A 27,777-nucleotide genomic window follows, 5' to 3' on the forward strand; every position below is an offset into this window, starting at 1 on the left:
GGGGGTGTCAGGTTGCTGGGGGGGTAGTTCTCCCTGAGGGGGTGGTCTCCCCAGGAAGTCTGGAGCTGGCCAAGTGAGAAGCACTCAGGAAGAATGAGGGACCCCGCGCCCCCCATGAGGGCAGCTGACCAGGGAGGGCCTGGCCAGGGAGAGCGGCAGCGAGAAGCAGCGGTGGGGGTGACTGGGGAGTGCGCCATGGGCCATGGGCTCCTTCTAAGCAGGCCCTGGCCAGTGTGGGAGGGGCAGCTGGACCAGTGTTAGCAAGGAGGGCTGGAGGCTGTGGTGGTGGAGGTCGGGTAGGGTAGGGGTGGGGCAGGGGAACAGGCCAGGAGTGGGGGTCCAGCCCATAACCAGGAGGAGGGTACATGGCCAGCTGCTGGGGAGTGGTGGCTGCTGCCCCATGGGGTTGGGGCTCCGGCAGTTGGGCCATGATGCGGGTGTCTGTAGTCTGAGCAGCATGAGACAGAACCGCACCTGCTAGGGTGGCCGAGCACAGAGAGCCCACCTAGCTGGGGGTGACATGCTCTCTGCCCACATGCCTGGGGAGCAGTTGAGGTGATGTCTGCTTGGCCGGGAGAAGCCTAGGGGGATTGGAGGGTCCTGTGGGCATGGACCCACCTCTAATAGGACCAGGAGTCAGCAGGGGCCTCAGGCAGAAGAGAAGAGTCTAGCCTAGGGGGTCCGACTTGGGGCATGCAGGAAGCAGCAGCAGCCCCGGAGCACAAGATGAGGCCATGGCAGGGCCTGAGTCCCCACAGGAGGGAGGGATGCTGGGTGCTGCTCACAGCCCACAGCCGGGATATCTAGGGGCCCCCGAAGCCAGGGCAGGGCCAGGCCAGAGAGACTGGCCTCCCATTGGGCAGGTTTGGCTGGGAGGCTACTGCCAGGGAGGGAGCAGGGCCTGGGATCTGGGGAGCGGGGAGGCCTGGAGACCCCGGGGGAGTATCTCAGAGTGTCTCAGAGCATCAGAACCCGCCAGCTGGGGGGAGACTGGACACTTAGGAGGAAGGAGAGGCCGGGCAAGGGGAGCCTGAGGAAGAAATGCTGAAGCCACAGGAAGGGGTGGAGGTTCCAGGGAGCCCTGGGGACAGCAGCCGGGCCCAGGCTGTCGAGGGACCCCATCTAGGTTTCTCTCCACCCCCATCATCCACACTGGGGAGAGCTTATAATACCCACCAAGGACCTTCCCAGGGGTGCAGGGGTTAAGTCTCAGCACTATGAAGCTATCTGCAGCCTCTACAGCATGAGTTCAATCCCTGGCCAGGGAGGTGACCCACTTGGCGCAGCAGACCTCTCTTATCTCCCTGCTGCTCCCCTCAGCAGTGGATTTCAGTCGATCTGCCTGTTCTGCTTCCCACTCTGTCTCTGGTGAGTCCTCTCACCCCCGTATCTCTGGCTTGCACCCCAGCTCTTGTGTGCATAAATAAATCTTAAAAGAAAAATACCCACCAAGGGAACCAAGACTGGAAGGTTCTCTGTGCCAAGCTCTGTCTTCAGCAAAGGTAGAATTCAAGCCCAAGACTGCCTTCCGGAAGCCTGATGCTGGAAAGCACCCACGTGTCCCTGCTTAGCGGGGTGTGGTGGAGCACCCTTGCCCCAGGAGGACCTCCAGCGGGCACCCTCTGTCTCTGCCTTGGATCCAGCACCTGGGGGCAGGCAGAGGCCCAGACACTCCCAGCACCAGGCTGCCCCCTCGTCCGGCCGCCTGAGCAGGACCAGAGAGCCGCGCCTTGGGCTGCCGCTAGTCAGAAGGAACCTTCCCAGCCTGGAGCCTGCGCAAGCCGTGGCAGCCACACTGCGCTAAGCTGAGGCAACTCGCGGGGGCGCAGAGGAGGGAGCCTGGGTCCGGCCCCTCGAAACCTCGGTGGTGCCCTGCAAAGCCAGCTGCGCCCACAAACTCTCTGGAGGCCCCACAAAGGCCCCTGCCCCCGAGTCCACGGGCTCGCCCTCCCCAGGCCACATGGCCCTTTGCAGAGCCCGGTTTTGTTGTTTTTTTTTAAAGATTTATTTTATCTACACAAGAGCTGGGGTACAGGCTAGAGGCACGGGAGGGTGAGAGGATTCACCAGAGACAGAGCAGGGAACAGAACAGGCAGATAGACTGAAGACACAGCAGGGAGACAGGAGAGGTCTGCCGCGCCATGTGGGTATCTTCCTGACCTACAGGAAATCGAACCCAAGCTGCAGAGGCTGCGGACAGCTTGACAGCGCTACGCTCAACCTGCTGCGCCACCAGGGAAGTCCCCTGTTTTATCTGAAAAGCACCCTTCTCTGCCACGCACCCACACTTCATTTCAGTTCCACTTGGTTTGAGTTTTTCTCATCACAAAGTTTGCCCCCCACCATCATTGCATAACTCTAGCACACACAGATCTTTTAAAATGCAGAAATTGCGTTTTACTCTAAATCTTGGTGGACAGCTCCAACCTGTGGCTGTGGCATGTCCGAGGCCTCGGCTGCAAGGGGTGTGGACTAGAGCATGCGGCTGCACTGACCCCGCCTTCCCGAGGGTGTGAGCCTCTGCTGCTTTCTGGGGTTGCAAACGGGGGCCACAGGCGCGGGGGAGGGGGCAGCTCTCGGTTCTGATTTAACACAGTGCATCTGGAGCCGGGTTTTCTTCCGCAGCCCAAACTCCCGTTCCTCACCCTCAGATTTGCGCACCCTCTCCCGACACCCCCTCCAAACAGCTGTCCCTTCCTCTGTCCCACAACTCACCCACTGCCCCTTCCCCACCCCTGCCCAGCCGTGAACTGCATCTCCTGCGTTTTTCACCCATTTTCATGATGGCGCCGGCACGTCATCACAGCTCAGGCCTGCATCACAGAGCCCAACGTGCATCTGCTTTTAAACTGGTTAAAAAGCATGACACACTTCGCATATCCACTTTCTGAAGTGTATAGTCAGAGGTACTAAGTTTTCTCCACTGATGGGCAACATTCCAGAACTTTCCAACTTAAAAACTGGAAGCACCAGGCCTCTTTGGCGAGGCCCTGCCCCCTCTCTGCAGCGCTGCACACCCATGTCTGTGATGGGTCCTCTGGAGCTACAGGATGAACAGCAGTCTGTCCGTCCATCTGTGACTGGCCAGTCACACAAGGCCCAGCCCTGCCGCAGCATGTCCAGGCTGACAGTGAACGGTGTAGGGCTTCCACCTGGGGGCTGTGAGCTAGCACCCCCTCAGCCCCCACCTTGCCTCTCTGGTCACATGCCCCACGGGGACGTGGCCCACCTGCCTGTGGTAAGCAGGCAACATCCAAACGGCTCGGTCCCAGCCTCATGTCTACTCTCCCTCTTCCTGCCCCCTACACCCTCATGCCCCCAGCCTGGGTCCAGCAGCTCTTCATAGACATTTCTCCCAGGAGAGGGGGGACCAGTTCCCCCTCTTGCCCCTGCTGCTTCTCGGCCCCTACTAATCGGCGCAGGCCGGCATCCTCTCAGTGCCAGGGAGCAGGTCCTCACCTGCCAGGCCAGAGGGCCTGCATCCACTCTGGGGCCGCGAGGCCAGGGTCTTGTACCTCGGCACCGGACGCCAGTGTCTCAGGCCGGCCTAGCCCTCAGTTCTGCTCACTGACTCCGGAGTTGTGTCCTTGGTGCCAACATCCAGCGCAGTCGCCAGCCAGGGGCAGCCCGGGGTCCAGGCCCCTCACCATGGACTTGTCTTCATGGGGCCCTGGGCTGGGTGGGACAGGAGAGGACATGGCTGCAGCTGCTGCCCATTGGGGCAGCTGGGGCGGGGCTGAGGGTAGTCATCTTCGGGGACTCCCAGTTCGGGTGATCGTCCTCCCCGGACATCCAGTGGTGATAACCGGAGGGATAGTGTTGGCCCCTGGGGGTGGGGGCCCAGGAGGCTACTATATGACCAATAGCCCCCAAGACCCTGCTGCCCCTAACGCACATGGCAGAGAATTCCAGTGACCAGCTCAACAGCATGGCGGGTGAGATGGGCACCCCTGAACCCCTGAACTGTGGACAGGGGCTTCCCATGGGAAAAATCAGGGGCTCAATTCCAGAAGAAGGGGGTTAGTTACATCAACATCGCCCACCGTATTCTGCATCCAAAAAAAGGCCCCCACATTCATGCTTTCTTTAAACAGCCTCCATTCTCTCTCACACCACACTTTCTGCCGAGGCAGCCAAGCTCGGAGGCCTCGTCCAAGTGCCCGCTTGCTGCGCAGGCAGCAGAGGCTGGTTCCCTCGGGTTCGCCCCAGGTGGACAGGGGCAGGCTGCAGGCAGTGAAGCAAGGCGGCGAGCAGAGAGAGGAAGGAAGCTTGAATGGGCCAGTGCCGGGGACCAGCCTCCGGCAAAATGTCGTGTCAGGGTTCCTGAAAGGATGAGACGGCCTCGGCGAATACGAATGATCTGAAACTTAGGGACTGAGGGGAAGGGGATGAGGTAGAATGAGGAGACACTGACACTTGGTGAGGTGCACAGGCCACGAGGCCGGTGAGCGGGGCGCAACTGGGCAGAGGGCCCCAGGAGGCATGGGGCTGCCGGACAGACAGGCGTGGTGTGGGCACAACTAGGGGAGGAGGTGCACTGCTGCCTCCGCAGAGTCTGCGAGCTTTTGGATGAGGCCACGGGAGGGGCTGACGGTAGCAGAGAGAGAACTGCTGGGGTGGGGGACGTCCCTGAGCTCAATGTCCCCGGTGCAGACAGGCTCCATCCCGGGATTCAGCTGATGACAGGGGTGGCCAGTGGGCCTTGAGCAGATGAAGAACAGCGGCCAGAACAAGGTGTCAGGAGAAGTGACCAGACAAAGCATGGGTACTCCTTCGGTACTTCCATTTTCTCTGGGAAAAAAGAGCGAAGTTGCAGGCAGTGGGAGCATGATATGGGGTGGGGGCAGCGCTCTGGTCACAACACCAGCTTCTAGATAGTCACCCAGCGCAGGAGGCCAGTCAGCCGGGCAGCACAGAAGGCACATAGCACAAGCTGGCCAGCAGACCCAAGGGGGCCAGACCCTCGGCACCCCTCCCTGCCACTGGTCATCAGCAGTGACTCCTGGGATACCAGGCCCTGCTACTCACGGGTATGGAGAAGAGGGTGCAATGAGTGGTAGCGCTGCTATTTGGGGGATACCCTCACAGAAGCGAATGGGAGTTAAGGCTTGCTTTGGTGGCTGCCACCTGCAGGGGGTGGGGGGGAGGCTGAGCCAGCAGGAGGGGTGAGACCTGCCGGGTGGCATAAGCTCAGGGGTTGGGGCTGCGGGGAGGACATGTCCCGCAGGGTCTTTGCGGTCACAGCTTGGCACGCAGGCTTGAGAACACGCCCACCCCCACTCCTGCACTGGGGGGCTTTGCCACGCCACACATCTTGCTCCAGGCCTTGAGCCAGAATCAGAGACCCCATTGCTTTCATCTGCAAACTGCGGCCCTTGTCCCAGGGCCCGGGCAGGCAAAGCTCCTGCTAGAGCCAGCCAGCAACAATACCGGGTCTCCCCAAGGCCCAGCTCTGAGCATCTGCGAGCTCCCAGCAGCCCCATGGGGATGCCACAGCCTCGGCATGCCATGCTGCCCTCCACGCTGCCATGCTTACCCTCCTCTGCCAGCGGTGGCACTCCTGGGTTGCAGTGACACTGTAATGTCAGCTCTTTAGGTCTGGTCTCCAGCCAGGAATGGATCCCGGCTCCAAAAGAGAAGAAATGCTTAGCAAGAGGAACATGAGACAAAATGAAAGCAGAGGGAAAATTTGTGCCTCTTGGCTCACTGCCCTTAAATCTTGCAAGATCCGGGACAATATGATACTGTGATGTCAGGTCAGGTCTAGTCCCCAGCCTGGAACAGACCCAAGGCTGTGGGGGCAGTGCTGAGCCCCAGCCGTGAGCCCACCAGGGGCATCTCACAAAACCGCAGCAGGAATTTTGCTGCCACTCAGGCAGGCAGGGGAAAGAGGCAGATTTGTTTAGAGCAAGAACAAGTTTATTAAAGAGAAAAGGAACAGAAATAAGTGGGACCCCCAGGCTGGTGGACCAGGCAGGGAGGGGCTAGGAAGCCGGGGGGAGTCATGCTCAGGGGATACATGCTTGCGTTTCCTGATCATCCTAAAGCCCCGCCCCCCCCACAACTCCATCTCTGTGACTGGTTGGTTCTCTGTGGTCTTACCCACTCTGCCTTAATGTCTCTGTGCCCAGAGCTAAGTCTCTCTCCAGCCCTGACCTCAGCTTTTTTTTTTAAAGATTTATTTTACTTATACAAAAGCTGGGGTACAGGCCAGATGTGCGGGAGGGTGAGAGGATTCACCAGAGATGGAGGGGGAACAGAACAGGCAGACTGATGAAATACACTGCTGAGGGGAGCAGCAGGTGAGACAGGAGAGGTCTGCTCGCCATGTGGGTTGCTCCAAGGTCAGCTGGGATCGAACCGGCGCTGCAGAGGCTGTGGACAGCTTCACAGAGCGCATTCAACCGCCTGCGCCACCAGGGAGGCCCAGCATACTTTTCTTTATTGTCCTTATTCTGGACTGTCCTGTGGCCCCCTGGTCCGGGGATGTGTGATCAATCCCCTTTGGAATGCGTTGCCCTTATCTCTGGAGCCTCCTTAACTCTCCGAAGCCCTTGCCTGCCCTGCCCAACTTGGCCCTGGATGCAGTGGGTCATCCAGGAGCAGCCCCCTCCTGACCCTCAGCTCCACCACATCTGTGAACCCCCTGGGCTCGCTGTCCACCACCCATAGGTTCTGGGGAATAGAGGGCATCTGGGGGTGTCCTTCCTCTGTCTTTGCGTTTGGCCCCCTGCCTTCCTCCCTCCCATTTTTTATCTCGATAACTAGACCCCAATTCCTCTTCAGTCCTGGAGTAATTACTGAGCCCTTCCTTTCCTCACTCACTCTGGAAAAGGAGGGAGTGAACCCCAGGGGAGAGCAAATTTGGCTCTTCCCTTACCACTTGTCTTTATTGCCCTTTTCACCCCCAGACCAGGCCTCCCGGTCTCAGTGGGTGACCCGAGGAGCTTCCTGGCCTGCCCCACCAGGGTCACCTTTTCCCAATCCAGTTTCCAGGGCAGAACACCATTTTTTAAATGCAAACTTGATGGAGTCTCTTAAAAATCATCTCCTGCAATGGAGGCATCACACTCCCAGACTTCAAACTATACTACAAAACCATAATCATCAAAACTGCATGGTATTGGAACAAGAACAGACATACAGACCAATGGAATCTAATAGAAAATCCAGAAATAAACCCACAGATTTATGGTCAACTAATCTTTGACAAAGGAGCAAAGACTATGCAATGGAGCAAAGAAAGTTTGTTCAATAAATGGTGCTGGGAAAACTGGGTCGCTACATGCAAAAGAATGAAGCTTGACCACTACCTCACACCATACACAAAAATCAACTCAAAATGGATTAAAGAACTAGACATAAGACCTGAAACCATAAAATACATAGAAGGAAATATAGGCGAAACACTACGTGATTTGCACATCAAAGACATCTTTACAGACACATCACCTAAAGCAGTGATAGTGAAGGCAAAGATCAACAGCTGGGACTACATCAAATTAAAGAGCTTCTGCACAGCAAAAGAGACAATAACAAAAACAAAGAGAAATCCCACCAACTGGGAGAACATTTTTGCACACAACACTAATGATAAAGGACTGATCACAAAAATCTGCAAAGAACTGATGAGACTCAGCAACAACAAAGAAAATAATCCAGTCAAAAAATGGGCAGAAGAGCTAAAAAGAAACTTCTCTGAAGAGGAAATGCAAATGGCCAACAGACATATGAAAAAATGTTCAACATCACTTGTAATCAGGGAAATGCAAATCAAAACTACCATGAGATACCATCTCACACCAGTGAGAGTGGCACATATTAAAAAAACTAGCAACAACAAATGTTGGCGAGGGTGTGGAGAAAAAGGAACTCTTCTGCACTGCTGGTGGGAGTGCAAACTGGTCCAACCACTATGGAGAGCTGTGTGGAGATTTCTGGAGCTACTAAACATAGAGCTTCCATATGATCTAGCAATTCCACTCCTAGGTATTTACCCAAAGGACACAGAAACATCAATTCCAAAGAGCACCTGCACCCCTATGTGTATAGCAGCACTATTTACAATAGCTAAGCTTTGGAAACAGCCCAAATGCCCAAAAATAGATGACTGGATCAAGAAGATGTGGTACATATATACCATGGAATATTACTCAGCATTCAAAAAAGATAAACACATGCAATTTGCAGCAACATGGATGGTGCTGGAAGGGATCATGCTCAGCGAAATAAGCCAGAAAGAAAAAGAAAAATACCGGATGGTCTCACTCATAGCAGGAATCTAGAAAACTTAAATAAGGGACCAGGAAAATGAATAACTATAAGAAAGTGAAAATCAAAATCAACAAAAAACTATGAACCAGAGACACTTTTTGGGGGGTGGGGGGCGGGAGGGGAGGGATTGGGGTCAGAATGGGGGGTTTGCAATTGTATGGGGTAATATAAAAATAAAATTTATTATTTAAAAAAAAATCATCTCCTGCAGTGGAGTCTATCAATTCCTCAAGAAGAAGCAGGTTCTTTGCCCCCCTGGGCGGCTCACCTGGGCCCCCTCTGGCTGCAGCCCTGACAAGAAGCTGACCCCAGTCCCACAAGGTGGAGGCACAGCCCCAGGGCTGCTTCCAAGGCCAGCGAGGCTCCAAGGCCCGCACCTGCACCGCCCACATCTCCACCATGGCTAGTCAGGTAGCAAAGCTCTGCAGGCGCCCACCAGCCCCCATGGTGGTTCCTGAAAGGGGATGCTCTAGAAAGGATGCAATTTGAGAGTCAACCCAACCTCGCTCATTAAGCGGAAGGAAGCTGTTGTTTGTCCCGGAACCCCTGCGGGTGCAAACTCGGGCACAGAGTGGCCTCGTGGTGCAGAGGGGACTAGGGGCGCAGAGCGAACCGGCAGTGCAGAGTGCACTGGTCCTGGCTCCCGCTGAGCTGTGCTTCGACTCACGTGGCAGAGCAGGATGGCCGGCTGGTCTCCCTGGCGCGGGGAGCCGCTCCGGCCCCTGACGCCCCTTTTCTCCTGTCCCAGGGGAGTTGTCCTAGTGGCTCTGGTGCTGCTCACGCTGCCAGCGGCTCAGGGTGAGATGAGGGCGCAGGGGGACGCGCGGGGAGCGGGTGAGGCTGGGCGCAGCCGGGGTACCTGTGGAGCTGCCTGAGTGAGACAAGGCATGTGGGAAGCAGGTGCCACCTGGGCGCTGCAGGGGTGCGGGGTACCAGGGCAGAGCGAGTGCGCAGCGCCAGACCCGGGACCCAGGAGTCCTCTTGGGCGCCTCTGGCGCTCCCTCTGCAGGACGCGGAGAGCAGAGCCCGGGCAGGGATTCCTAGCGCAGCACTGGGAATGGGGGAAGGGAAGGCGCAGACGTTGCACAGAAGGCCTCTGGGAATACACAAGGACCCCAGCAGAGGGGCTGCTGCGCCCCGTCCTGGGAAGGAGGTTTGGAGCTGGCAGAGCTGGGTTCTGTCCCGCAGCCCGAAATCTGTGGGAAGTCCCTACAGCTCCAAGTCTGCTTCCCAGCCTGTGAGATGGGAACAGGGTAACCCCCACCAGGCCCCCTGAACGGCGTAAGGGGACAGTGGAGCCTGTCACTTTGCCAATTTAGATACCAGAGCTGGCCCTTGCACCTGTTATTCAGGCAAGCAGTCCTGGAGCCGCAGTTACCACCTGGAGCCACCCACGGCACTCAGTCCTCCACCCCCAGCCGCCACCACTGATTGCACACTTGGGTGGCCATGGGTGAGAGGCACTCACCCTGCACAAAGGTGGCGGCAGGGGAGGGAGGGGCAGCATGGGCAGCCAGATGTTCAGTGCACAGCGAAGCCAAATTTAGGGTAGAACCTGCCTTCCTTCCTCTAACTGGAAGTAGGGGAACCCCACAGGCTCGTGCACCCCACAGGCTCGTGCACCCCACAGGCTCGTGCACCCTGCAGGCTCATGCACTCAGGGGCTCATGCACCCCAGGGCTCATGCACCCCGCAGGCTTGTGTGCCTCGGGGCCCTAGCACCCTGGAGCAAGTGCACTCTGCAGGCTCATGCCCCCTGGGACCCGTGCACCCTGCAGGCGGGTGCACTCCGGGACCCATGTGCCCTGCAGTCCCATGCACCCTGGGGCCTGCAGGCTCATGCACCCGGGGCCTGTGCGCCTCACAGGCCCGTGTACCCTGGGGCCCATGTGGTCTGGGCAGAGGCATCCTATGGCGGGGTGGGGTGGTGTCGAGGCTGGCACACCTGATTTGCCCTCCTGCCACTGGGCACGGCTCTGTGCTGAGAGCTGCCCAAGGCCAGGGCCAGCCTGCAGCCACAAGTGCTGCTTGTCACTGGGCTGGGAACAAGTGGTGCTGCCCCAGGTAGAAGGGGGACTTCCCTGGGCGAGGACCCCTTAGTCAGTGTCCCTGTTATAAATAGACATAACTGACCTCACTGTCCAGTGTCCCTGTGAAGCCAGGAGGGTGCGCGGGCAAGATTTGCTGCCTGACACCCCCTCAGGTGGGAGACAGCATAGAGGGTCAGCCAAGAGGGGGCCCTGGGCACTGGAAAGAGCTTTAGTCCCCCAGGGTGGCCCGTGAGAGAGGGTGCAGGGGTAGGGCACTTTCCCATGAGGGTCCTGCACTGTGTGAACATTCCCAGCTCCTTCCTGGGGCATGTCCATGTGGGAGGGCTCTGGCACCCCCACCGGCCCTGGAGTCTCCCTCTGCTCCCCACTGTGTAGACCCAGCTGGGGTTGCCAAGGGCGATTTGCACCTGGAACACATTCCACCCCCATATGCCAGAGGAGGCGGTATTTGCCAGGCTGCCTTATCCCAGGGGGTGCCCAGGCCAGGAGCCCCAGTCTGCCTGACCAGGCCCACAGACATAGTCCCAGTTCCCTCACATGGGACATGTGCCCCCTCCCCCGTCCTCTCCTCGTCCCCTCCCCCACACCCTTCCCTGCCCTCCCCCACCCCACCCCCCAGAGCTCCACCGGCTCAGGAAGGGCAGGTGCCACTGCAGTACCTCATTTTTGGCCAGCATGTCTGGGGCGTCCCATGGAGAGGGGGAGGTTAGAGCAGCATTGTGCCGGCTCACCTGGCCCGTTCTGGTACAGGTCAGTGTGCAGTCCCCGAGCAGCTGCCGTTCGCCAAGCTGACAAAGGTGCCCGTGGAGCGCGAGTTTCCTGTCGGGGCCCGGCTAAGCTACATGTGCCGCCCGGGCTTCCATGGGAGGCCGTTCTCCATCACCTGCCTCCAGAGCCGCACCTGGTCGACCCCAATGCTCTGCAAGCGTGAGTAGCCACCTTGGGCCTTGCAGCCGCCCTCACTGGACCCCGAACTCCGTGGGGAGGTTGGGGCGAGGCTGCGGAGCCTCAGGAGATGGGCGCCCCTCCCAGCGCGTGGGACAAGCAGCTGCAACAGGGTTGGCCCGGCCAGACATGGTGGAGGGCTGCCCATCTCCGCGGGGTCCACATGTCCATGACTGAAATAAGCCGCCGGGAGGTGGGGAGGGTGGCGCTGATTCCATGGAGTGCAGAGTCCCAGCCTCACCTCGCCCTGGCCAACATGCAGCAAACACTCTGGGACGGGATGACGCTGGCAGCTCCCCGGCTTGCAGCCTGGGACAGGGATCTCCAATGGGGCTTGGAGCACAGTTCCTCCTGGGGGGATGCATCTGAGGTCTCTCTGAGTCTCCTTAGCTGTCAATCCCGCAGGCCTGCAGTGCTCCCCAGGGAGGCCTGTGGCTGCACGCCAGGCAGCTCAGAGCAGCTGCTGCGACCCTGCTCCTCCTGCAGGCAAGGCATGCAGTAACCCCCGCGACCTCCCCAATGGCAAGATGACCATACCCGGGGACACCACGTTCGGGTCGACCATCACCTACACCTGTAACGAAGGGTGAGTGGGTCTGAGTGACATTTCCGGATTCAGCGCCAGCCTCAGGAGGCAGCCGACGGAGAGGTGGCCACTGGAATCCCGGAATTTCACTCCCCTTGGAATGACTAAGCAAATATTTGACAAGTAGGGAAGACTCAGATCTGTGCTGGAAACTGGGGGCGGGAGGGTGCCCATGGGCACCAAAGCAACACCACGAAATGCATTCAAGCCTGAGGCCTCGAGAAGCAAATGGCCCAACACCCCAGGTGGGGCTCTCTCCTGGAGCTCTGGAGCTGGCAGGTGGGCTGGGGAGGGCAGGCAGGGTCCTGCTGTCTGGGTCACATGTCTGGACTTAGCCTTGGGGGACATAGCCGCTGAGGGCACAAGGAGGGCACAAGACTGCCTCACCCTGCCTCCTAACTCTGGCTTTGTTTTCACTACTCACTGCTGGTAACACACCCACAGTAGCATACGTGAAAAGAAACTCCTGATGGTGATGCAATGAACACAGTGTAGACCCGCCCACCAGTAGTGCAATGAATGCAGTGTAGAACCGCCACCTTGGAGTAGGTCCTGGCCCCTCCAGAGCTTCCGTGTGCTCAGCGTACCCGCTCCTCCAGCCTAGGCGGAGAAGCAGATAGGACTTGCTGACACTTTACGAAAGGTCTCTGCCTGTGCATGGGAGCAGCACAGTGCAGGGTGCCGGACAGTTGCAGGCACAGGGCTGGCCCAGCAGTCAGGACGGCCAGGATGCACCGACCAGGGAAAACTGGCTTTGGCCTCGTGTGAGCGGTGACTTCCGGGGGCGACTGTGCATAGTCGGGGATGCGCCTGTGCTTCACCCTAGATTTCGCCTCATCGGGGAATCCTCCACCACGTGTGTTCTCTCGGGCAGCACCGTCACCTGGGATAGCGAACCCCCTTTATGTGAGAGTGAGTTGAAAGATTTCTTCCTGTTACCCGCAGCTCTGAGTCCTGGGTGCGGCCGTCTCTGCACCACCGCACCCCCTGCCACGGCCCCCGCCCACGCTTCCCACCATGGACCCTTTGTGCCCCTTACCCCTGCACCCCTGGCCGCTCCTCTGCACCCCCCCGCCCTTGTCCACGCCCTTCCGCACAGGTTCCCCCCACGTGTCACCCCGCCTCCAGCACCCCTCTATGCCCCCAGCCGCAGCACCCACACCTGCGACCACCTCCGTGGCCCCCCCAACACGAACCCCATCGTGGCCCCCACAACCCCTTGCCCTTCCCCCGCGCCCCCTGCGGGGGGTGTCCCTCCCTCCCCCCGCACCCTGCTTGATCCCCTCCAGACAGCCTGCGGGCTGTCTGAAGGCTGGTCGGGTGACAGACCCCAGTTCTTCCTCATCTTGGGACATGCCTCTCCTGAATTTGGGGACTCAACACTTCAGAGCCTTCAAGCCTTATTTTCATTTCAATTAATTTAAAGACACGTTGTCTCCACCATCTGGTGGGGTGATGATTCTCTGCTATTCAGTAAAACTTTGGCGGCACCTGCTTACAAATTAGCTGTTGTTCATGTGAAATTCAAATTTCACTGGACACCTGGTGTTTCTGTTACCAGATCTGGCAACCCAAACTGGGCTCCTCATCATTCTGGTTTTCTTTATCTTCTTGAGTGAACTTTGGTGACTTATATTCCTACTCATTTAAATCAGATTTTGACCATAGAGGAGTCTGCGGGTGTCTAAGCATCTTCACAAGAATGTATTTGGAAGGCAAATACATTCGCCTTCCATTTCCTGCCACTGCGTGTCTGTGTTGTCTCTCTTATGCTTTTTTTCTTTGCAAGGGTGTTTATTTTACTTTCTAAAGCAACATCAGTTAATACAAAAGTGGAAATTTAGACATAAATTGGAAAAGAGCAGAAGACAAGCTGTGCCAGCACTGGTATAGTACTGTTGCCAAGGAACTGTTCGAGTGAAAGGCTATGGGTCGTATTAATAAAGGCAGATGCTTATGGGGGTGACATGGCATGAGAGCAGAACTCAACTGTTAACCCGCCGAGATGATTTCTTTGTAAAAGCCGACTGGCGTGTTGCGAGGATTGGAAGCAAATAATGAACATAGAGACAATGGCTCCCTGCCCAATGTGGCCTCTCTAGCCTTTAGGCTCCCTGTTGCCTGACCTGCCTCCTTTCCCCAGGCATTCCTTGTGGGCCACCCCCCAGCATCGCCAATGGGTTTTTCATGAGCTCGAACCCTGAATACTTTCCCTACGGGGCAGTAGTGACCTACCACTGCAAAAATCTCGTGGTGGGCAGGAGGACCAGGCCCGCGAGACTGGTGGGAGAGCGGACCATCTACTGCACCAGCAAAGACAACCGCGAGGGCATCTGGAGTGGCCCCGCCCCACAGTGCCTGGTGCCCAACACGTGCACGCCCCCCACCCTTGAGCCCGGCGCCCGGCTGTCCGAGAACAGGAGCCTGTTCTACTTGGGTGAAACCGTGGCCGTCGAGTGCCTCCCCGGCTTCGTCATGGCAGGGCCACCCCGGGTGAGCTGCCAGGCCCAGAACCAGTGGGGCCCAGCGCTGCCCACCTGCTCCAAGGGTGAGTCGGAGGGGCAGGTGGTGGACTGCGAGGAGCAGGGTTTGTCAGGGAAGGTAAATTTGGGGGAGACAGGGTGTGTAATTGAGGTGTGTGCATGCAGCTGTGTTCATGCCCCTTCATTTGGGGACCAAGAGCTCCATCAGCCAAGGACAGAACCCTTGAGACTCTCCTAGGGGTGATTCTGGGGCACAGCTTGCGGGTGGCCCTGTGTGTCAGTGGTGCCTCCCCTGCTGTGCTGGATGGCGCCTTGGAAACCCCTCCCTGAGCCCCTGGGTGAGGACAGCCTGACTCCGGTCACTGCTGCTGAGAGCACCTCAGACATGGGGGTCATCAGCCGGGAGCCCGAGGGCTGAGCTGCCTCCCTCAGGCAGAGCCAGCTGGGGCCTGTCTTAGCAGCCCCCTCACTTCCCAACCCATGTATCAGTCCTGGCCCCACCTGCCTGGATTACTCAGCGCCTGATGCTGGAAGGGGAAGTAGCTTACTGGGCATCAGTGGGTCACTCCTCACCCCAGAGAGGATGAGTAGAAGGTAGACGCAGCATGGTGTCCTGAGCAGCCCCCTGAGGGCACCAGGTATGCCCTTCTGGCACCCCTGTGGCCCATCGAGGGGACTCCGTGCATGTGTCTTCAGGCCACGGAGCTGCGGGAGAGGCTGGGTCTGCTGCGGCCGATTTGCAGGCCCAAAGCGGGCCATCGCACTCCCCCCACCATGTCCCGGGAGGTCTGAGGGGCCACTCGTGGGGCGCACTCAGCCCCAGGGGCTGTCGAGTGCCGGGGGGGTTGCTTGCCAGAAGTGTCCCCGGCTGACACTGAAGGGGGCACAGCTCTGGCCTTGGCCTGGCTGGGGAGCTGGCCCTGGGGGCTGGCCTTCTTTGGCCCCTCCTGCTATCTCCCTGTTATGCATCTCTACATCCCGGCTGGGATTGGGCCTGCAACTATGCCAAATCAGCACTCTTCCCAGCATGCTGCCGCTGCCCATCCTGCAGGCCAGGCCCACCCCAATGCCCAGTTTTTCTTCCCCCACCGGGAGGCTCGGTGCTGCTGCCTGCCTGGCCACCACTGACCAGGGCGATACTCTAGGGGCAATGGAGCTGCCATGCCCTCTGGCGGCCTGCCCCCCCGCCCCCACCCCAGGCCGGGGTTCGTGCTGCCTCACGGCAAGGGGCCTGTGTGCCCTTCCCCTCCAGAGCTCACCTGCCCCGACTTCCCGGACCCACTCCCGAACGGCCGCGTGCTGCCCCCGCGGACCCTCCAGCTCGGGGCGAGAGTGGCCTTCGCTTGTGACGAGGGGTGAGTGAAGGTGGACAGGGCAGCGGCTGTGGAGGAGGAGGACTATGGCCAAGCAGTGAGGGGGATGTGGGGCGAGAACAGGCGGGGCAGGGCAGGGGCGGGGGTGGGTGCGGCCACTGAGCTGGTGGCTGAGGTGCAGACTGTCACTCCTGGGCACAGGGAAATACCTGGTCAAGGTCTGACGTAAGAGCAAGTCCTTTGTGAGATCGGCAGTGGGAGACTGGTTTGGGAGTGTCTCTGGTGGGGGGTTGGGGGGGAAGGTGCACAGAAGCCCAGGGTATGCAACCCCAGCCTCACGCCCAGGCAGAGCTCTTGTCCCCGAGGCCCCTTGACAGCCCAACCCAATCCCCACGGCCCTGGGCCCACCGCCTGCGGCCCACATGCTCCAGGAAGACCATCTTCCTGCAGGCTTGTCTCACCTTGCTCCCTGTGTCCCAAGAGCACGGCCCCCCAACACTTGCGGGGCTTTGCCGTCCTACCGGCAGGTGAAGCAGGTGGTCCTCCTGGCTCCTCAGGCCAGGAAAATGGATCAGATCCATCCTGGGGTCCCGCAGGGGCCAGGGAAGGCGGGTGGCGCAGACGGTGGGCGACCCTCACGGCCCACCCTTGTCCTGGCTCTTTCCTGCCGGAAGCTGCTGGCCTCATGTCTGGGTGACCACAGCTGCCCAGCCAAGCTATTCTCCTCCTGGGGACCATGGGGGCCACCGTGCAGTGGGGCCAGAGACCTGCTCACCCCTGTCCCACCCTCAGGTTCCGTCTGGAGGGCCCCTGGGCCAGCCACTGTGTGCTGGTGGGGGCAAGTGCCCTGTGGAACAGCAGTGCCCCGACCTGTGAGGGTGAGTACTCCCAGGCCTGGAGAGGAGGCCCCCCCCCGCACAGGTCCTCCCCAGGAGGCGGTGAGCCCTGGAGGCCACCGGCCGCCCAGGTGCATGGACAGAGTGAGAGGAAGGCCTACCTGGGCCCTGACTCTCCTCAGGGGCCCATGGCTGGTGTGGTGTGAGCCAGCACGTGGTGGGGGGAGCCCCGCTTCCCAAACCCCGTGGTCTCTGGGAAACGAGGGCATCTTTTTTCCAGGAATCTTGTGTCCACGTCCCCCCGACATTCTGAACGGGCGCCACACAGGAGAAGAACAGGACAACTTTCCCTACGGCACGGTCGTCAGATATGCCTGTGACCACCGCCCACAGGGGGGCCCGGCCTGGGAGCTCAAGGGGCAGAGCATCCTGCACTGTGAGAGCGACACTCACGGCCACGGGGTCTGGAGTGGCCCTGTGCCCCGCTGTGAGCTCACGGGTCCTGCCGGTCAGTGCCTGGCTCATGGCCGAAGGCCCATCCCTTCCCACCCGCCCTCCGTGGGTCTCTAGGGAGAGTGTGGTGTTTGCTTGTGACGGGTTCTGCCCCAGGGAAATGTCAGGTTGATGCAGGGGCTGAAATAGGCCCCGCAGTGCTGAGCAGCTCTGCAGAGGCAGGGATCCCCCAGGGGCTCTCGCTGGTGAATGAAGAGGGGGTTGTCCCGGGGTCCCTGTGCTGGTCTGCAGAGGCTGGTCACTACCCGGGACTAGCCCTGTGGGGTGGCAAGGAGGGGTAAGATCGGCGGCCAGGGCCTCCCCTGTGGCGCAGCGGTTGAGTGCTGGGCTGCAAAGCTGCCCGCAGCCTCTGCAGCACTGGTTCAATCCCCGGCCGCCGGCGATGGTTCCACATGGTGCGCAGACCTCTCCTGCCGCACCCACTGCCTCCCTCAGCAGTGTACTTTGTCAGTCTGCCTGCTCTGCTCCCCGCTCTGGCTCTGGTGAATTCTCTCACCCTCCCACGCTTCTGACTATACCCAGTGCTTGTATAAATAAATAAATAAATATTTTAAAAAAATGATCTGCAGCCAGCGGAGGGGAGACAGGAAGGCTACACTATAACAGGGAGAGAATGTCTCATGGGGAAGACCTGCAAGCACGTGGGCACGCCAGGGCCCACAGCCAAGGTCTCCTGGCTATGGGACAGCCCGCGAGGACTCTCAGGTCCTCTGTGCATAGACCCAGCAGCCAAAGGGCCATTGCTCTGCTCAAATGGCCCCAGTTGGCCTCCCAAATAAAGGCCCGAATAACGACCCTTTCCCTGAATAAGGGCCCTTCCTGAGCACCTGGGTGTGGTTCCTCCGGTGCTCTCCATCCCAGCCTGAGTGCACAGGAGCCAGCAGCAAGGGCCAGGGGGTCAGGGGCCCTGAGTGAGGAGGCAGAGCAGGGAAGTCCAGAAGGGAGTCTTGCTAGACCCATGACAACCTGGGGGCGGGCATGGGGGCATGCAGGCCCCTGGTGGGAAGCCCCTGGTGGGGGGGGGTACTGGGAGGCCCCAGGGGTGGGAGGCCAGGGGGAGGGAGGGGAAGCCCCTGGGGAATGGAAGGCTGAGCCCACGAAACTTCAGCCAAACCTGGAACAGAGGGCCTCGGGCAGTGGGAGGACTCAAGGCTGTGCCCTTTGCTCGCCCAACCTCGTGCTGGCTGCCCGCACCCTGTGCTGTGACCTGCAGGTTTCTGCGAGGCCCCGGAAGACTTCCCCTTCGCCGAGCCCACTGACCCAAGGCGGGAATCCCAGTTCCCGGTGGGGACGGCTTTGAATTACGAGTGCCGCCCCGGGTATCGCGGAAGCACCTTCTCCATTACCTGCCTGGAGAGCCTGGCCTGGTCAGGGGCCGAAGGTCTCTGTCGCCGTGAGTGAGCCTGGCCAGCGAGCAGGGGCTGGGGTGTAGCACACCTTGGGGGCCCAGCCCATGGGCAGTACCCCAGTGCCTGGGGCTTCCACCTGGGTACCCCAGCCCGAGAGCTAGAGGGGCCTCTGCTCATGGAGCTGTGCCAGGTGGCGAAGTTAAAGATGAGTGAAGTGGAGGGAGGGCAAGGCCGGGGCCACAGCGGGCTGTGATAGGAACCCCAGGGCACAAGGCCAGGGCTATGGTCAGGAGACGTGGCAGGACTTTGTTGAAGCAGAGCCCAGTACCAGTGCCCATGCCCCATGCCCATGTCTGGAGCTCATGCCCGGCAGCCAGTGCCCAGTGCCCATGCCTGGCACACAATGCCCAGTGCCCATGCCCCATGCGGTGCCTGGTGTCAATACCCGGTAGCCAGTGCCTGGAGCCCAGTGCCCTTTGCCTGTGCCTGGTGTCCATGCCTGGCGCCCAGTGCCTGGCACCCATTGCCTGTGTCCGGTGCCTGTGTCCCGAGGGGCTCGACTCACTGTGGGCTGTCCCCAGGGGCCACATCTGGGAACGCACGGATGCTCACTCCACTCTGGGGCTGAGCAGGTCAAGTCTCCTCCTCATCTGAATCTGCCCCTTTCCTTCAGGGAGGTCCTGTGGAGCACCCCCCGAGCCCCACAACGGCATGGTGCTTGTGAACACAGACACCCAGTTTGGATCAACAGTTAATTATACCTGTAATGAAGGGTAAGTGGGGAGCTCTGTCTCTGGGTGTCCACCCACCCTTGGAAAAACAGGTGTTAGGGCCTGAGTAGGAAGGGGCCAGGCCCTGGGGCCAGGCATCCGTGGAAAGATGGGGCCGTGGAAAGGAAGGGGCCATGGTGGGGGCGGGGCCTCGCACATGCTAAGCTGAGCTGCAGGCCCAGGGAGGAGAGTGGCAAAGTGTGCCAGGCCTTGAGGCCAGACCATTGGAAACAGATGGTCAGCTGCACCCTCAACTCAGATGGGGCATTTCGAAACGGGTAATTTTAGCCGCCAGGCAAAACTGAAAAGGATGTCGCCATCAGTGAGTGTTGAGTCTTTGTGCAAAGCTGCTTGTGGTCGTCAGCCCCGCCAGCTCCTCTGACACAACAGCTGAGACTCTAGCAGGACATCCATCTCAACCCCTTCCGCCTGTGTGCATGAACCCAGGGCGCTCTCTGGGAGCAAACCAAGCACCCTTAGTCATGAGGAATGAGGCACAAGAGCCACGTATCAGAGTGGAGGCCCAATCCTCCCTGTGCCAGGCAGCAGGCCTGGACAGCAAAGGGGTGGCAACACTCGTGTGGGTTGTGGGGCCCGCAGGACAACTAGGGCACTTAAAACTGACTATCCACTGGCCTCGGGGAAGTCAGCTCAGCCTGGATGCCCGGCTGCATTGGGACGAAACGCCCTCCTTCACAGCTGAGACTGGACTCACTGTCCGACACACACCACAGGTGTGAGGGGTCTAAAAACCAGATGGGAGAAAAGCGTTAAAGGAACACCAGGGAGGAGAGTTTCGCCTCCGAGAACGTCTGCTCTCCCGTCGTCAAGGCTAATAATGAGCGACCAGGCCTTGACGCTGCCTGGGAGAGATTCACAAAATTCAGAAATTCAACAAAGAATACTGCAACTTTCTGGAGGAGTGCCCATCGGTGCCCCATGCGCCCCCTCAGGCCGAACAGTGGACATTGGCACTTTGCGGGAAAACGGCTGTCTAGGCAGCCGGTCAGCCAGTGCCGGCTCCGCAGGCCCGCAGGTCGGGCTGAGCAGCAGCTGCAGAGCCTTCCTGCAGAGAGCGAACCCCACAGAGCCACGAGGAAGAAATGACAAGGCACAAAACACGTCAGAGTTGCCACAGTGAGACTCTTTAAATGGACATGAGACTCGGCATGACGGGAGGGCCACTCCGAACCTCATGGGATGGGAGGGGAGAGCAGGCGGTTGGACAGAACTGGGTAGTTGGGGATGAGGGAAAGCCCGAGGTGAGGGGTGTGTAACGCATGTGTGACGTGTGATCTGGACATGACCAGTCTGACCTGGCATCTGGACAGTGTGGAGTTGGCACGTAGGACCTTGGTCACAGTGGTCATCGGAAGACCAAGACCACAGTGTCCGTGCAGAAAAGGGGTGACGAAGGCTGACGGGACCCTGTGTCCCCGGTGGAGGCCTGGCCAGCAGAACGGCGGGGCTGGCCCAGGGCCGCGTCAGCCCCGGGACGGTTACACAGAAAAGCAGAGGGACAGGCCTGCATGGCGGCCCGTCACTCCTCCTGGACAGAAGCTGGCCCCGGGGGCTCCCTGGTGCCCTCACCCACAGACATGGGAGCCTCCGCCTTCCCTCTCTGGAGACGGGGCCCACGCATCGCACCTTGGCCTCAGCCAGCTGCGTGGGAGCGTGGAAGACGCCGTGACGACCGCTCCCATCCCTCCAGCGAGCTCAGTACCACTCACAATGGCTGCATGGGGTGACGCCCACTGGTGGTGGCGAGGGCGCCCCTAAATGGGGCTCTGGCACCGATGAAAGAGGGGTGGGTCCAGCAACCCCACGGTCCGTTCAGGGGTACTGCCCTGACCCAGGTCCTGGGCAAGCAGGGAGGCAGCAGGAGGCATGGGGACAGTGCTGCGGAGCAGGCGGTCCCGGGACACACTGGGGTGGCGGTCACGTGAGGAGAGGGCAGGACAGTGGGCAAAAGGGACAGTGGGCCTGTGGTCAGTAGGGAGAGGCGGCTATGCACAACTTCCCCCCACATCCCCAACCCCATCCTGGAGTCACGTCCTGCCAGTGCCTAGTGGCGCAGGTGAGTGACCAGCATCCCCCCTGCCTGCAGGTACTGGCTCCGTGGGGCCCGTGCGGCCACCTGTCTGCTCTCAGGCAGCGACGTCGCATGGGACAGGGAGGCGCCAACCTGCGAGCGTGAGTCAAAGTTTCCCCACGATCCCCTTGCCTGGGGCCATCACGGAGACATGGAAAAGGGAGCCCCAACACTGGCAGTCCTCCCGGCTGCTGCATGGGGGGCGGTTTACCTGAAATGGGGGCCTCACATTCAGGCAGAAGTCCAGCTGGCCAGGCCGCTCTGTGGCAGAGAGATCATTTCCCAGGGAGCAGGCTCTGAGGCCACCAGAGATAGACCCGCTGCCCCTGAGTACCGGGACCACGCCTCCCCCTCCTTCTCTCTGGGCAGGGTTCACTGTGCCCACAGAACCATAACAGAAACGCGCTGAAGGCCCAAGAGCAGAGTGCCGGCTCTGCAGGTGCCGACCTGCCCGGTCAGAATCCCTGAAAAAATTCAAAGTAGCCAGGCTGCTCCCCGGCCATGCCCCAGCTCAGGCTCTGGGGGCCCACAGCTGCCCCAGAGGCTGTGTGAACCTGGGGCCATGGCCAGGGCTTTGGAAACTGATGACAGCACTGTCCAGTTCAGCCTCTTGCTGCCCTCAACCTGATCCCTTTCTCTCCAGCCACCCCGTCCCCTTGCTCCTGGAGCCGGCACGGCACGGGTGTGGCTTGTCCAAGAGGGACAGTGACGTGTAGCCATGCCTGCCCTCAGGCCACCTGGGGCCCCTGGCTGTATGGTTGCCTCGATCGGACCTTCTGGCCTCTGAAGAGCTTGTGTTCCCACAGAGATCTTCTGTGCAGCCCCACCGTCCATTGAGCATGGGACCCACTCTGGAGGACACGCCAGGGCCTTTCCCTATGGAGTGGCCGTCAGCTACACCTGTGACCACCGCCCACAGGGGGGCCTGGCCTGGGAGCTCAAGGGGCAGAGTGTCCTGCACTGCATGAGCGACACTCATGGCCACGGGGTCTGGAGCGACCCTGTGCCCCACTGTGAGCTCACAGGTCCTGCCGGTCAGTGTCTTGCTCATGTCCAAGGGCCTTCCTGTCTGCCCTCTGTGGGTCTCTAGGGAGAGTGTGGTGTTTGCTTATGATGGGTTCTGCCCCAGGGAAGTGTCCAGGTTGATGCTGGGGCTGAACAGTCCCCGCAGAACAGGCCCCGCAGTGCGGAGCAGCTCTGCAGAGGCACCCCCACCCCGGGATTCTCGTTGGCAGGGTGGCGAGGGGGTTCCAGGGTCCCTGAGCAGGTCTGAATAGGTGACTCACCCCCCGGCACTCTCTCTGCGGGATGGCAAGGAGGGGTAAGAGCAGCAGCCAGCGGCGGGGAGGCAGGAAGGCTACACTGTAAGAGGGAGAGAACATCTCAAGGGGAGGACCCACAAGCAGGTAGGTACATGATGGCCCACAGCCAAGGTCACCTGGCAATGGGGCAGCCTGTGAGGGCTCTTGGGGCCTCTGTGCATAGACCCAGCAGCCAAAAGGCCATTGCTCCATTCAAGTGGCCCCGCTCAGCCTCCCGCTGGCCCCCCGTTTCCTGATCCTAGACCCCTGGAAGGGGAGAAGCAAGGGGACCAGCTCCGAGGACTAGGCCTCTGAGCTCAGGACCAGGATGGCTTCCCAGCTCCAGCTGACCTTGGCCTCCCTGCAGGCTGGGTGCCTGGAGCAAGGTCTCATCTGTGGGAGCTCTCTGGGGAAAGGCTTTAGCTCCTGTGGCCCTGGCCTCCAGGTGGCCCTTTGAGATGCCGTGACCCATGCCAGGCCCAGCACGTGGCAGCCCCCCAAGGAGCCAGTGGTCTCAGAGCTACTTCAGAAGGGCAAAGCAAGTCAGAGTTGCTGCCAGAGGCTTCGGCTAACCTGTCCTTGTCCTGAATGTCTGCTGAACCAACCAGGACAGCAGTGTCTGTCTGTGATGCCCAGGGCTACCGGACAATGGGCAAGTGGGGGCTGCCAGAAGAAGTGACCCCTGCGCTGGGGGCATCTGAAGGATGCGGCCGCCACTCCCGCCTCAGGCAGCCTCCTCTGCCTCCCAGTAGCCCAGCCCTACCTCCACACAGTCCTGAGGCTCATCCCCCTCCTCTGATGAAGATGCCAGGACAAGGTCATCTGAGAATGTCACCTCAATGATGGCTTTAAAAAGACCCTTTCCTCAAATAAGGTCCCTTCCTAAGAACCTGGGTGTGGTTCCTCAGGGGCAGGGCCCCCCAGCCCTAGTGCAAGGGAGCCAGCAGTAAGGGACCAAGGGGATGGGAGTGACAAGCGAGGAGGCAGAGCGGGGAAGGCCGGAAGGGAGCCTTGCTAGACCCGTGCCAGTGTGGGCAGGCAGGACCCTGGTGGGAGTCCCTGGAGGAGGGGAGGTCCCAGTGGGTGGGAGGCCACAGAGGGCAAAGGTTCCAGGGTGGGAAGCTGTGCCACAGAATATCAGCCAGACCTGGAACAGAGGGCCTTGGGCAGTGGGAGGACTCGAGGCTGTGGCCCTTGCATGCCCACTCTCAGGCTGGCTGCCCACGCCCTCTTCTGTGACCTGCAGGTTTGTGCAAGGCCCCGGAAGACTTTGCCTTCGCCGAGCCCACTGACCCGAGGCGGGAGTCTGAGTTCCTGGTGGGGACGGCCTTGAGTTACGAGTGCCGCCCTGGGTATCGTGGAAGCACCTTCTCCATCACCTGCCTGGAGAGTCTGGCCTGGTCGGGGGCCGAAGGTCGCTGTCACCGTGAGTGAGCCCGGCAAGCGAGCAGGGGCTGGGGTGTAGCACACCTTGGGGGCCCAGCCCATGGGCAGTACCCCAGTGCCTGGGGCTTCCACCCAGGTCCCACAGCCTGAGAGCTGGAGGGGCCTCTGCTCACAAGCTGTGCTGGGTGGCGAAGCTACAGATGAGTAAGTGGTGGGAGGATGAGGCTGGGACCACAGCAGCTATGACAGGAAACCCAGGGTGCAAGGCCAGGGCTATGGTCAGGAGACATAGCAGGGCTTTGTTGAAGCAGTGCCCTGTGCCCTGTGCCCAGTGCCCATTCCCCATGCCTGTGCCTGGTGGTCATGCCTGGTAGCCAGTGCCCATGTCTGGTGCCCATGTTCCCAGGGGCTCGTCTCCGTGTGGGTGCTGTGCTATCCCAGGGACCACGTCTGAGGACTCACGGACACTCGCTCCATTCTGGGGCTGAGCAGGTCAGGTCTCCTCCTTGTCTGATTCTGCCCCTTTCCTGCAGGGAGGTCCTGTGGAGCCCCCCCTGAGCCCCAAAATGGCATGGTGCTTGTGAACACAGACACCCAGTTTGGATCAACAGTTAATTATTCCTGCAGTGAAGGGTGAGTGGGGAGCTCTGTCTCTGGGTGTCCACCCAGGCCTTGTGAAAGCAGGCGTTAGTGTCCTGGGTAGGATGGGGCCAGGCCCTGGGAGAGGCCAGGGGGCCGTGGAAAGGAAGGGACAGTGGTGGGATGGGTGCCTCGCTCCTGCTAAGGAGGAGAAGGGGGTGGGGATGGGGAAAGCATGCCAGGTGTCAGGGCCAGGCCCCTGGAAACACATGGTCAGCCGCACCCCAACTCGGACAGAGCATTTTGGTTGTGGGGTAATTTCAGCCACCAGGCAAAATTGAAAAGGATGTCACCATCAGTGTGTTGAGTCTTCGTGCAAAGCTGCCTGTGGTCGTCAGCCCCACTGGCTCCTCTGACACAGTAGTTGAGACTCTGGTCCAACGTCCATCTCAACCCCTCCTGCCTGTGTGTGTGAGCCCAGGGCGCTCTCTGGGAGCAAACCAAGCACCCTCAGACACGAGGAGCCGGGCATCCGGCTGCATTGGGACAAAATGCCCTCACAGCTGAGACTGGACTCACTGTCCGACACACACCACAGGTGTGAGGGGTCTAAAAACCAGATGGGAGAAAAGCGTTAAAGGAACACCAGGGAGGAGAGTTTCGCCTCCGAGAACGTCTGCTCTCCCGTCGTCAAGGCTAATAATGAGCGACCAGGCCTTGACGCTGCCTGGGAGAGATTCACAAAATTCAGAAATTCAACAAAGAATACTGCAACTTTCTGGAGGAGTGCCCATCGGTGCCCCATGCGCCCCCTCAGGCCGAACAGTGGACATTGGCACTTTGCGGGAAAACGGCTGTCTAGGCAGCCGGTCAGCCAGTGCCGGCTCCACAGGCCCGCAGGTCGGGCTGAGCAGCAGCTGCAGAGCCTTCCTGCAGAGAGCGAACCCCACAGAGCCACGAGGAAGAAATGACAAGGCACAAAACACGTCAGAGTTGCCACAGTGAGACTCTTTAAATGGACATGAGACTCGGCATGACGGGAGGGCCACTCCGAACCTCATGGGATGGGAGGGGAGAGCAGGCGGTTGGACAGAACTGGGTAGTTGGGGATGAGGGAAAGCCCGAGGTGAGGGGTGTGTAACGCATGTGTGACGTGTGATCTGGACATGACCAGTCTGACCTGGCATCTGGACAGTGTGGAGTTGGCACGTAGGACCTTGGTCACAGTGGTCATCGGAAGACCAAGACCACAGTGTCCGTGCAGAAAAGGGGTGACGAAGGCTGACGGGACCCTGTGTCCCCGGTGGAGGCCTGGCCAGCAGAACGGCGGGGCTGGCCCAGGGCCGCGTCAGCCCCGGGACGGTTACACAGAAAAGCAGAGGGACAGGCCTGCATGGCGGCCCGTCACTCCTCCTGGACAGAAGCTGGCCCCGGGGGCTCCCTGGTGCCCTCACCCACAGACATGGGAGCCTCCGCCTTCCCTCTCTGGAGACGGGGCCCACGCATCGCACCTTGGCCTCAGCCAGCTGCGTGGGAGCGTGGAAGACGCCGTGACGACCGCTCCCATCCCTCCAGCGAGCTCAGTACCACTCACAATGGCTGCATGGGGTGACGCCCACTGGTGGTGGCGAGGGCGCCCCTAAATGGGGCTCTGGCACCGATGAAAGAGGGGTGGGTCCAGCAACCCCACGGTCCGTTCAGGGGTACTGCCCTGACCCAGGTCCTGGGCAAGCAGGGAGGCAGCAGGAGGCATGGGGACAGTGCTGCGGAGCAGGCGGTCCCGGGACACACTGGGGTGGCGGTCACGTGAGGAGAGGGCAGGACAGTGGGCAAAAGGGACAGTGGGCCTGTGGTCAGTAGGGAGAGATGGCTATGCACAACTTCCCCCCACACCCCCAACCCCATCCTGGAGTCACGTCCTGCCAGTGCCTAGTGGCGCAGGTGAGTGACCAGCATCCCCCCTGCCTGCAGGTACTGGCTCCGTGGGGCCCGTGCGGCCACCTGTCTGCTCTCAGGCAGCGACGTCGCATGGGACAGGGAGGCGCCAACCTGCGAGCGTGAGTCAAAGTTTCCCCACGATCCCCTTGCCTGGGGCCATCACGGAGACATGGAAAAGGGAGCCCCAACACTGGCAGTCCTCCCGGCTGCTGCATGGGGGGCGGTTTACCTGAAACGGGGGCCTCACATTCAGGCAGAAGTCCAGCTGGCCAGGCCGCTCTGTGGCAGAGAGATCATTTCCCAGGGAGCAGGCTCTGAGGCCACCAGAGATAGACCTGCTGCTCCCAAGTACCGGGACCATGCCTCCCCCTCCTTCTCTCTGGGTGCAGGAACCTAAACTTCTTCAGTTCTCCCCGAACTTCTGGCCCCTCTGTGTGTCATTCTTTTTTAAAAAGATGATATGTTTATTTATGCATACAAGAGCTGGGGTGCAGGCCAGAGGTGAGGGGATGATAGGGTTCACCAGAGACAGAATGGGGAGCAGAACAGGCATATTCACTGAAATCCACTGCTGAGGGGAGCAGCGGGGAGACAGGAGAGGTCTGCTGCGTCATGTGGGTCAGGTCCCTGGCCCGGGATGGAATTCGTGCTGCAGAGGCTGTGGAGACATTCACAGTGCTGAGTCCTAACCCCTTGTGCCACCAGGGAGGCGCCTCTCTGCATCTCATTCTTCTCTCCAATTCTCCAAGGCTCCAGCCTGGGTTGTGCTAGCTGACTAGTAGACCCCTAATCCTCATGGGGTGCCCAGAGTGATAGTGATCCCCTAGCTCGCAGGACCGCAGGCTGTGCAGAGATCCTGAGCTGCACAATAGAGGGGGGCGGGTCCTCGGAAAGGGCAGGAAAGCCAAGGGCAGGCATGCAGGAACCCCGCCCCCCTCCAGACAGTCCATGGAGCAGGGTGGAGCCTCCCAGGAGGGGCGCAGGGCGGCTTCCCTCTTCTGTGAGGGTGCCAAGTGATGCCTCATCCGCTGGGAAACAGGGAGTGGAGGAAACTGGCTCTTTTAGGCCCTGACTGGGCGCAGGCAGACAGGGATGCTGTGCCCCACGTGGCAGAGTGCGCATAGAGGTGCGGGACTTGGGGACGTCTGCCATGGCTGTTGGTCACCATGTGGGATGGTCCAGGATGCGAGCCTGAACACACTGGCATGTGTGCGTGGTGTCTGCAGAGTGCAGACTGTCTTGGTGGGGGGGTGCTACTTTAGGGCCATTACCATTTCCTAGATTCCCTGGAACACGGGGTTCACTGTGCTCACAGAACCACTCTGCGCTGAAGGCCCAAGAGCAGAGTGCCAGCTCTACGG

At 60.2% G+C, this 27,777-nt stretch overlaps 1 protein-coding gene across 1 annotated transcript in view; it reads left to right on the forward strand.

Annotated features, from left to right (window-relative positions):
* Window positions 1-27,777, forward strand: part of LOC119234695 (complement receptor type 1-like) — a 53,286-nt gene that overhangs the window by 18,627 nt on the left and 6,882 nt on the right. The window contains exons 26-40 of the mRNA XM_054690684.1: window positions 9,023-9,072; window positions 11,076-11,252; window positions 11,757-11,856; window positions 12,683-12,768; window positions 14,000-14,443; window positions 15,592-15,694; window positions 16,445-16,530; window positions 16,769-16,996; window positions 18,215-18,394; window positions 19,024-19,123; window positions 21,228-21,313; window positions 22,019-22,246; window positions 23,760-23,939; window positions 24,433-24,532; window positions 26,450-26,535. Coding sequence (XP_054546659.1) covers window positions 9,023-9,072; window positions 11,076-11,252; window positions 11,757-11,856; window positions 12,683-12,768; window positions 14,000-14,443; window positions 15,592-15,694; window positions 16,445-16,530; window positions 16,769-16,996; window positions 18,215-18,394; window positions 19,024-19,123; window positions 21,228-21,313; window positions 22,019-22,246; window positions 23,760-23,939; window positions 24,433-24,532; window positions 26,450-26,535 — 2,234 coding nt within the window. The remainder of the gene's footprint in view (window positions 1-9,022; window positions 9,073-11,075; window positions 11,253-11,756; window positions 11,857-12,682; window positions 12,769-13,999; window positions 14,444-15,591; window positions 15,695-16,444; window positions 16,531-16,768; window positions 16,997-18,214; window positions 18,395-19,023; window positions 19,124-21,227; window positions 21,314-22,018; window positions 22,247-23,759; window positions 23,940-24,432; window positions 24,533-26,449; window positions 26,536-27,777) is intronic.

This window comes from Talpa occidentalis, unplaced genomic scaffold (genome assembly GCF_014898055.3).
Source record: "Talpa occidentalis isolate TD23 unplaced genomic scaffold, MPIMG_talOcc4v2.1 talOcc4.8, whole genome shotgun sequence".
In the NCBI taxonomy this organism is placed as follows: domain Eukaryota; kingdom Metazoa; phylum Chordata; class Mammalia; order Eulipotyphla; family Talpidae; genus Talpa; species Talpa occidentalis.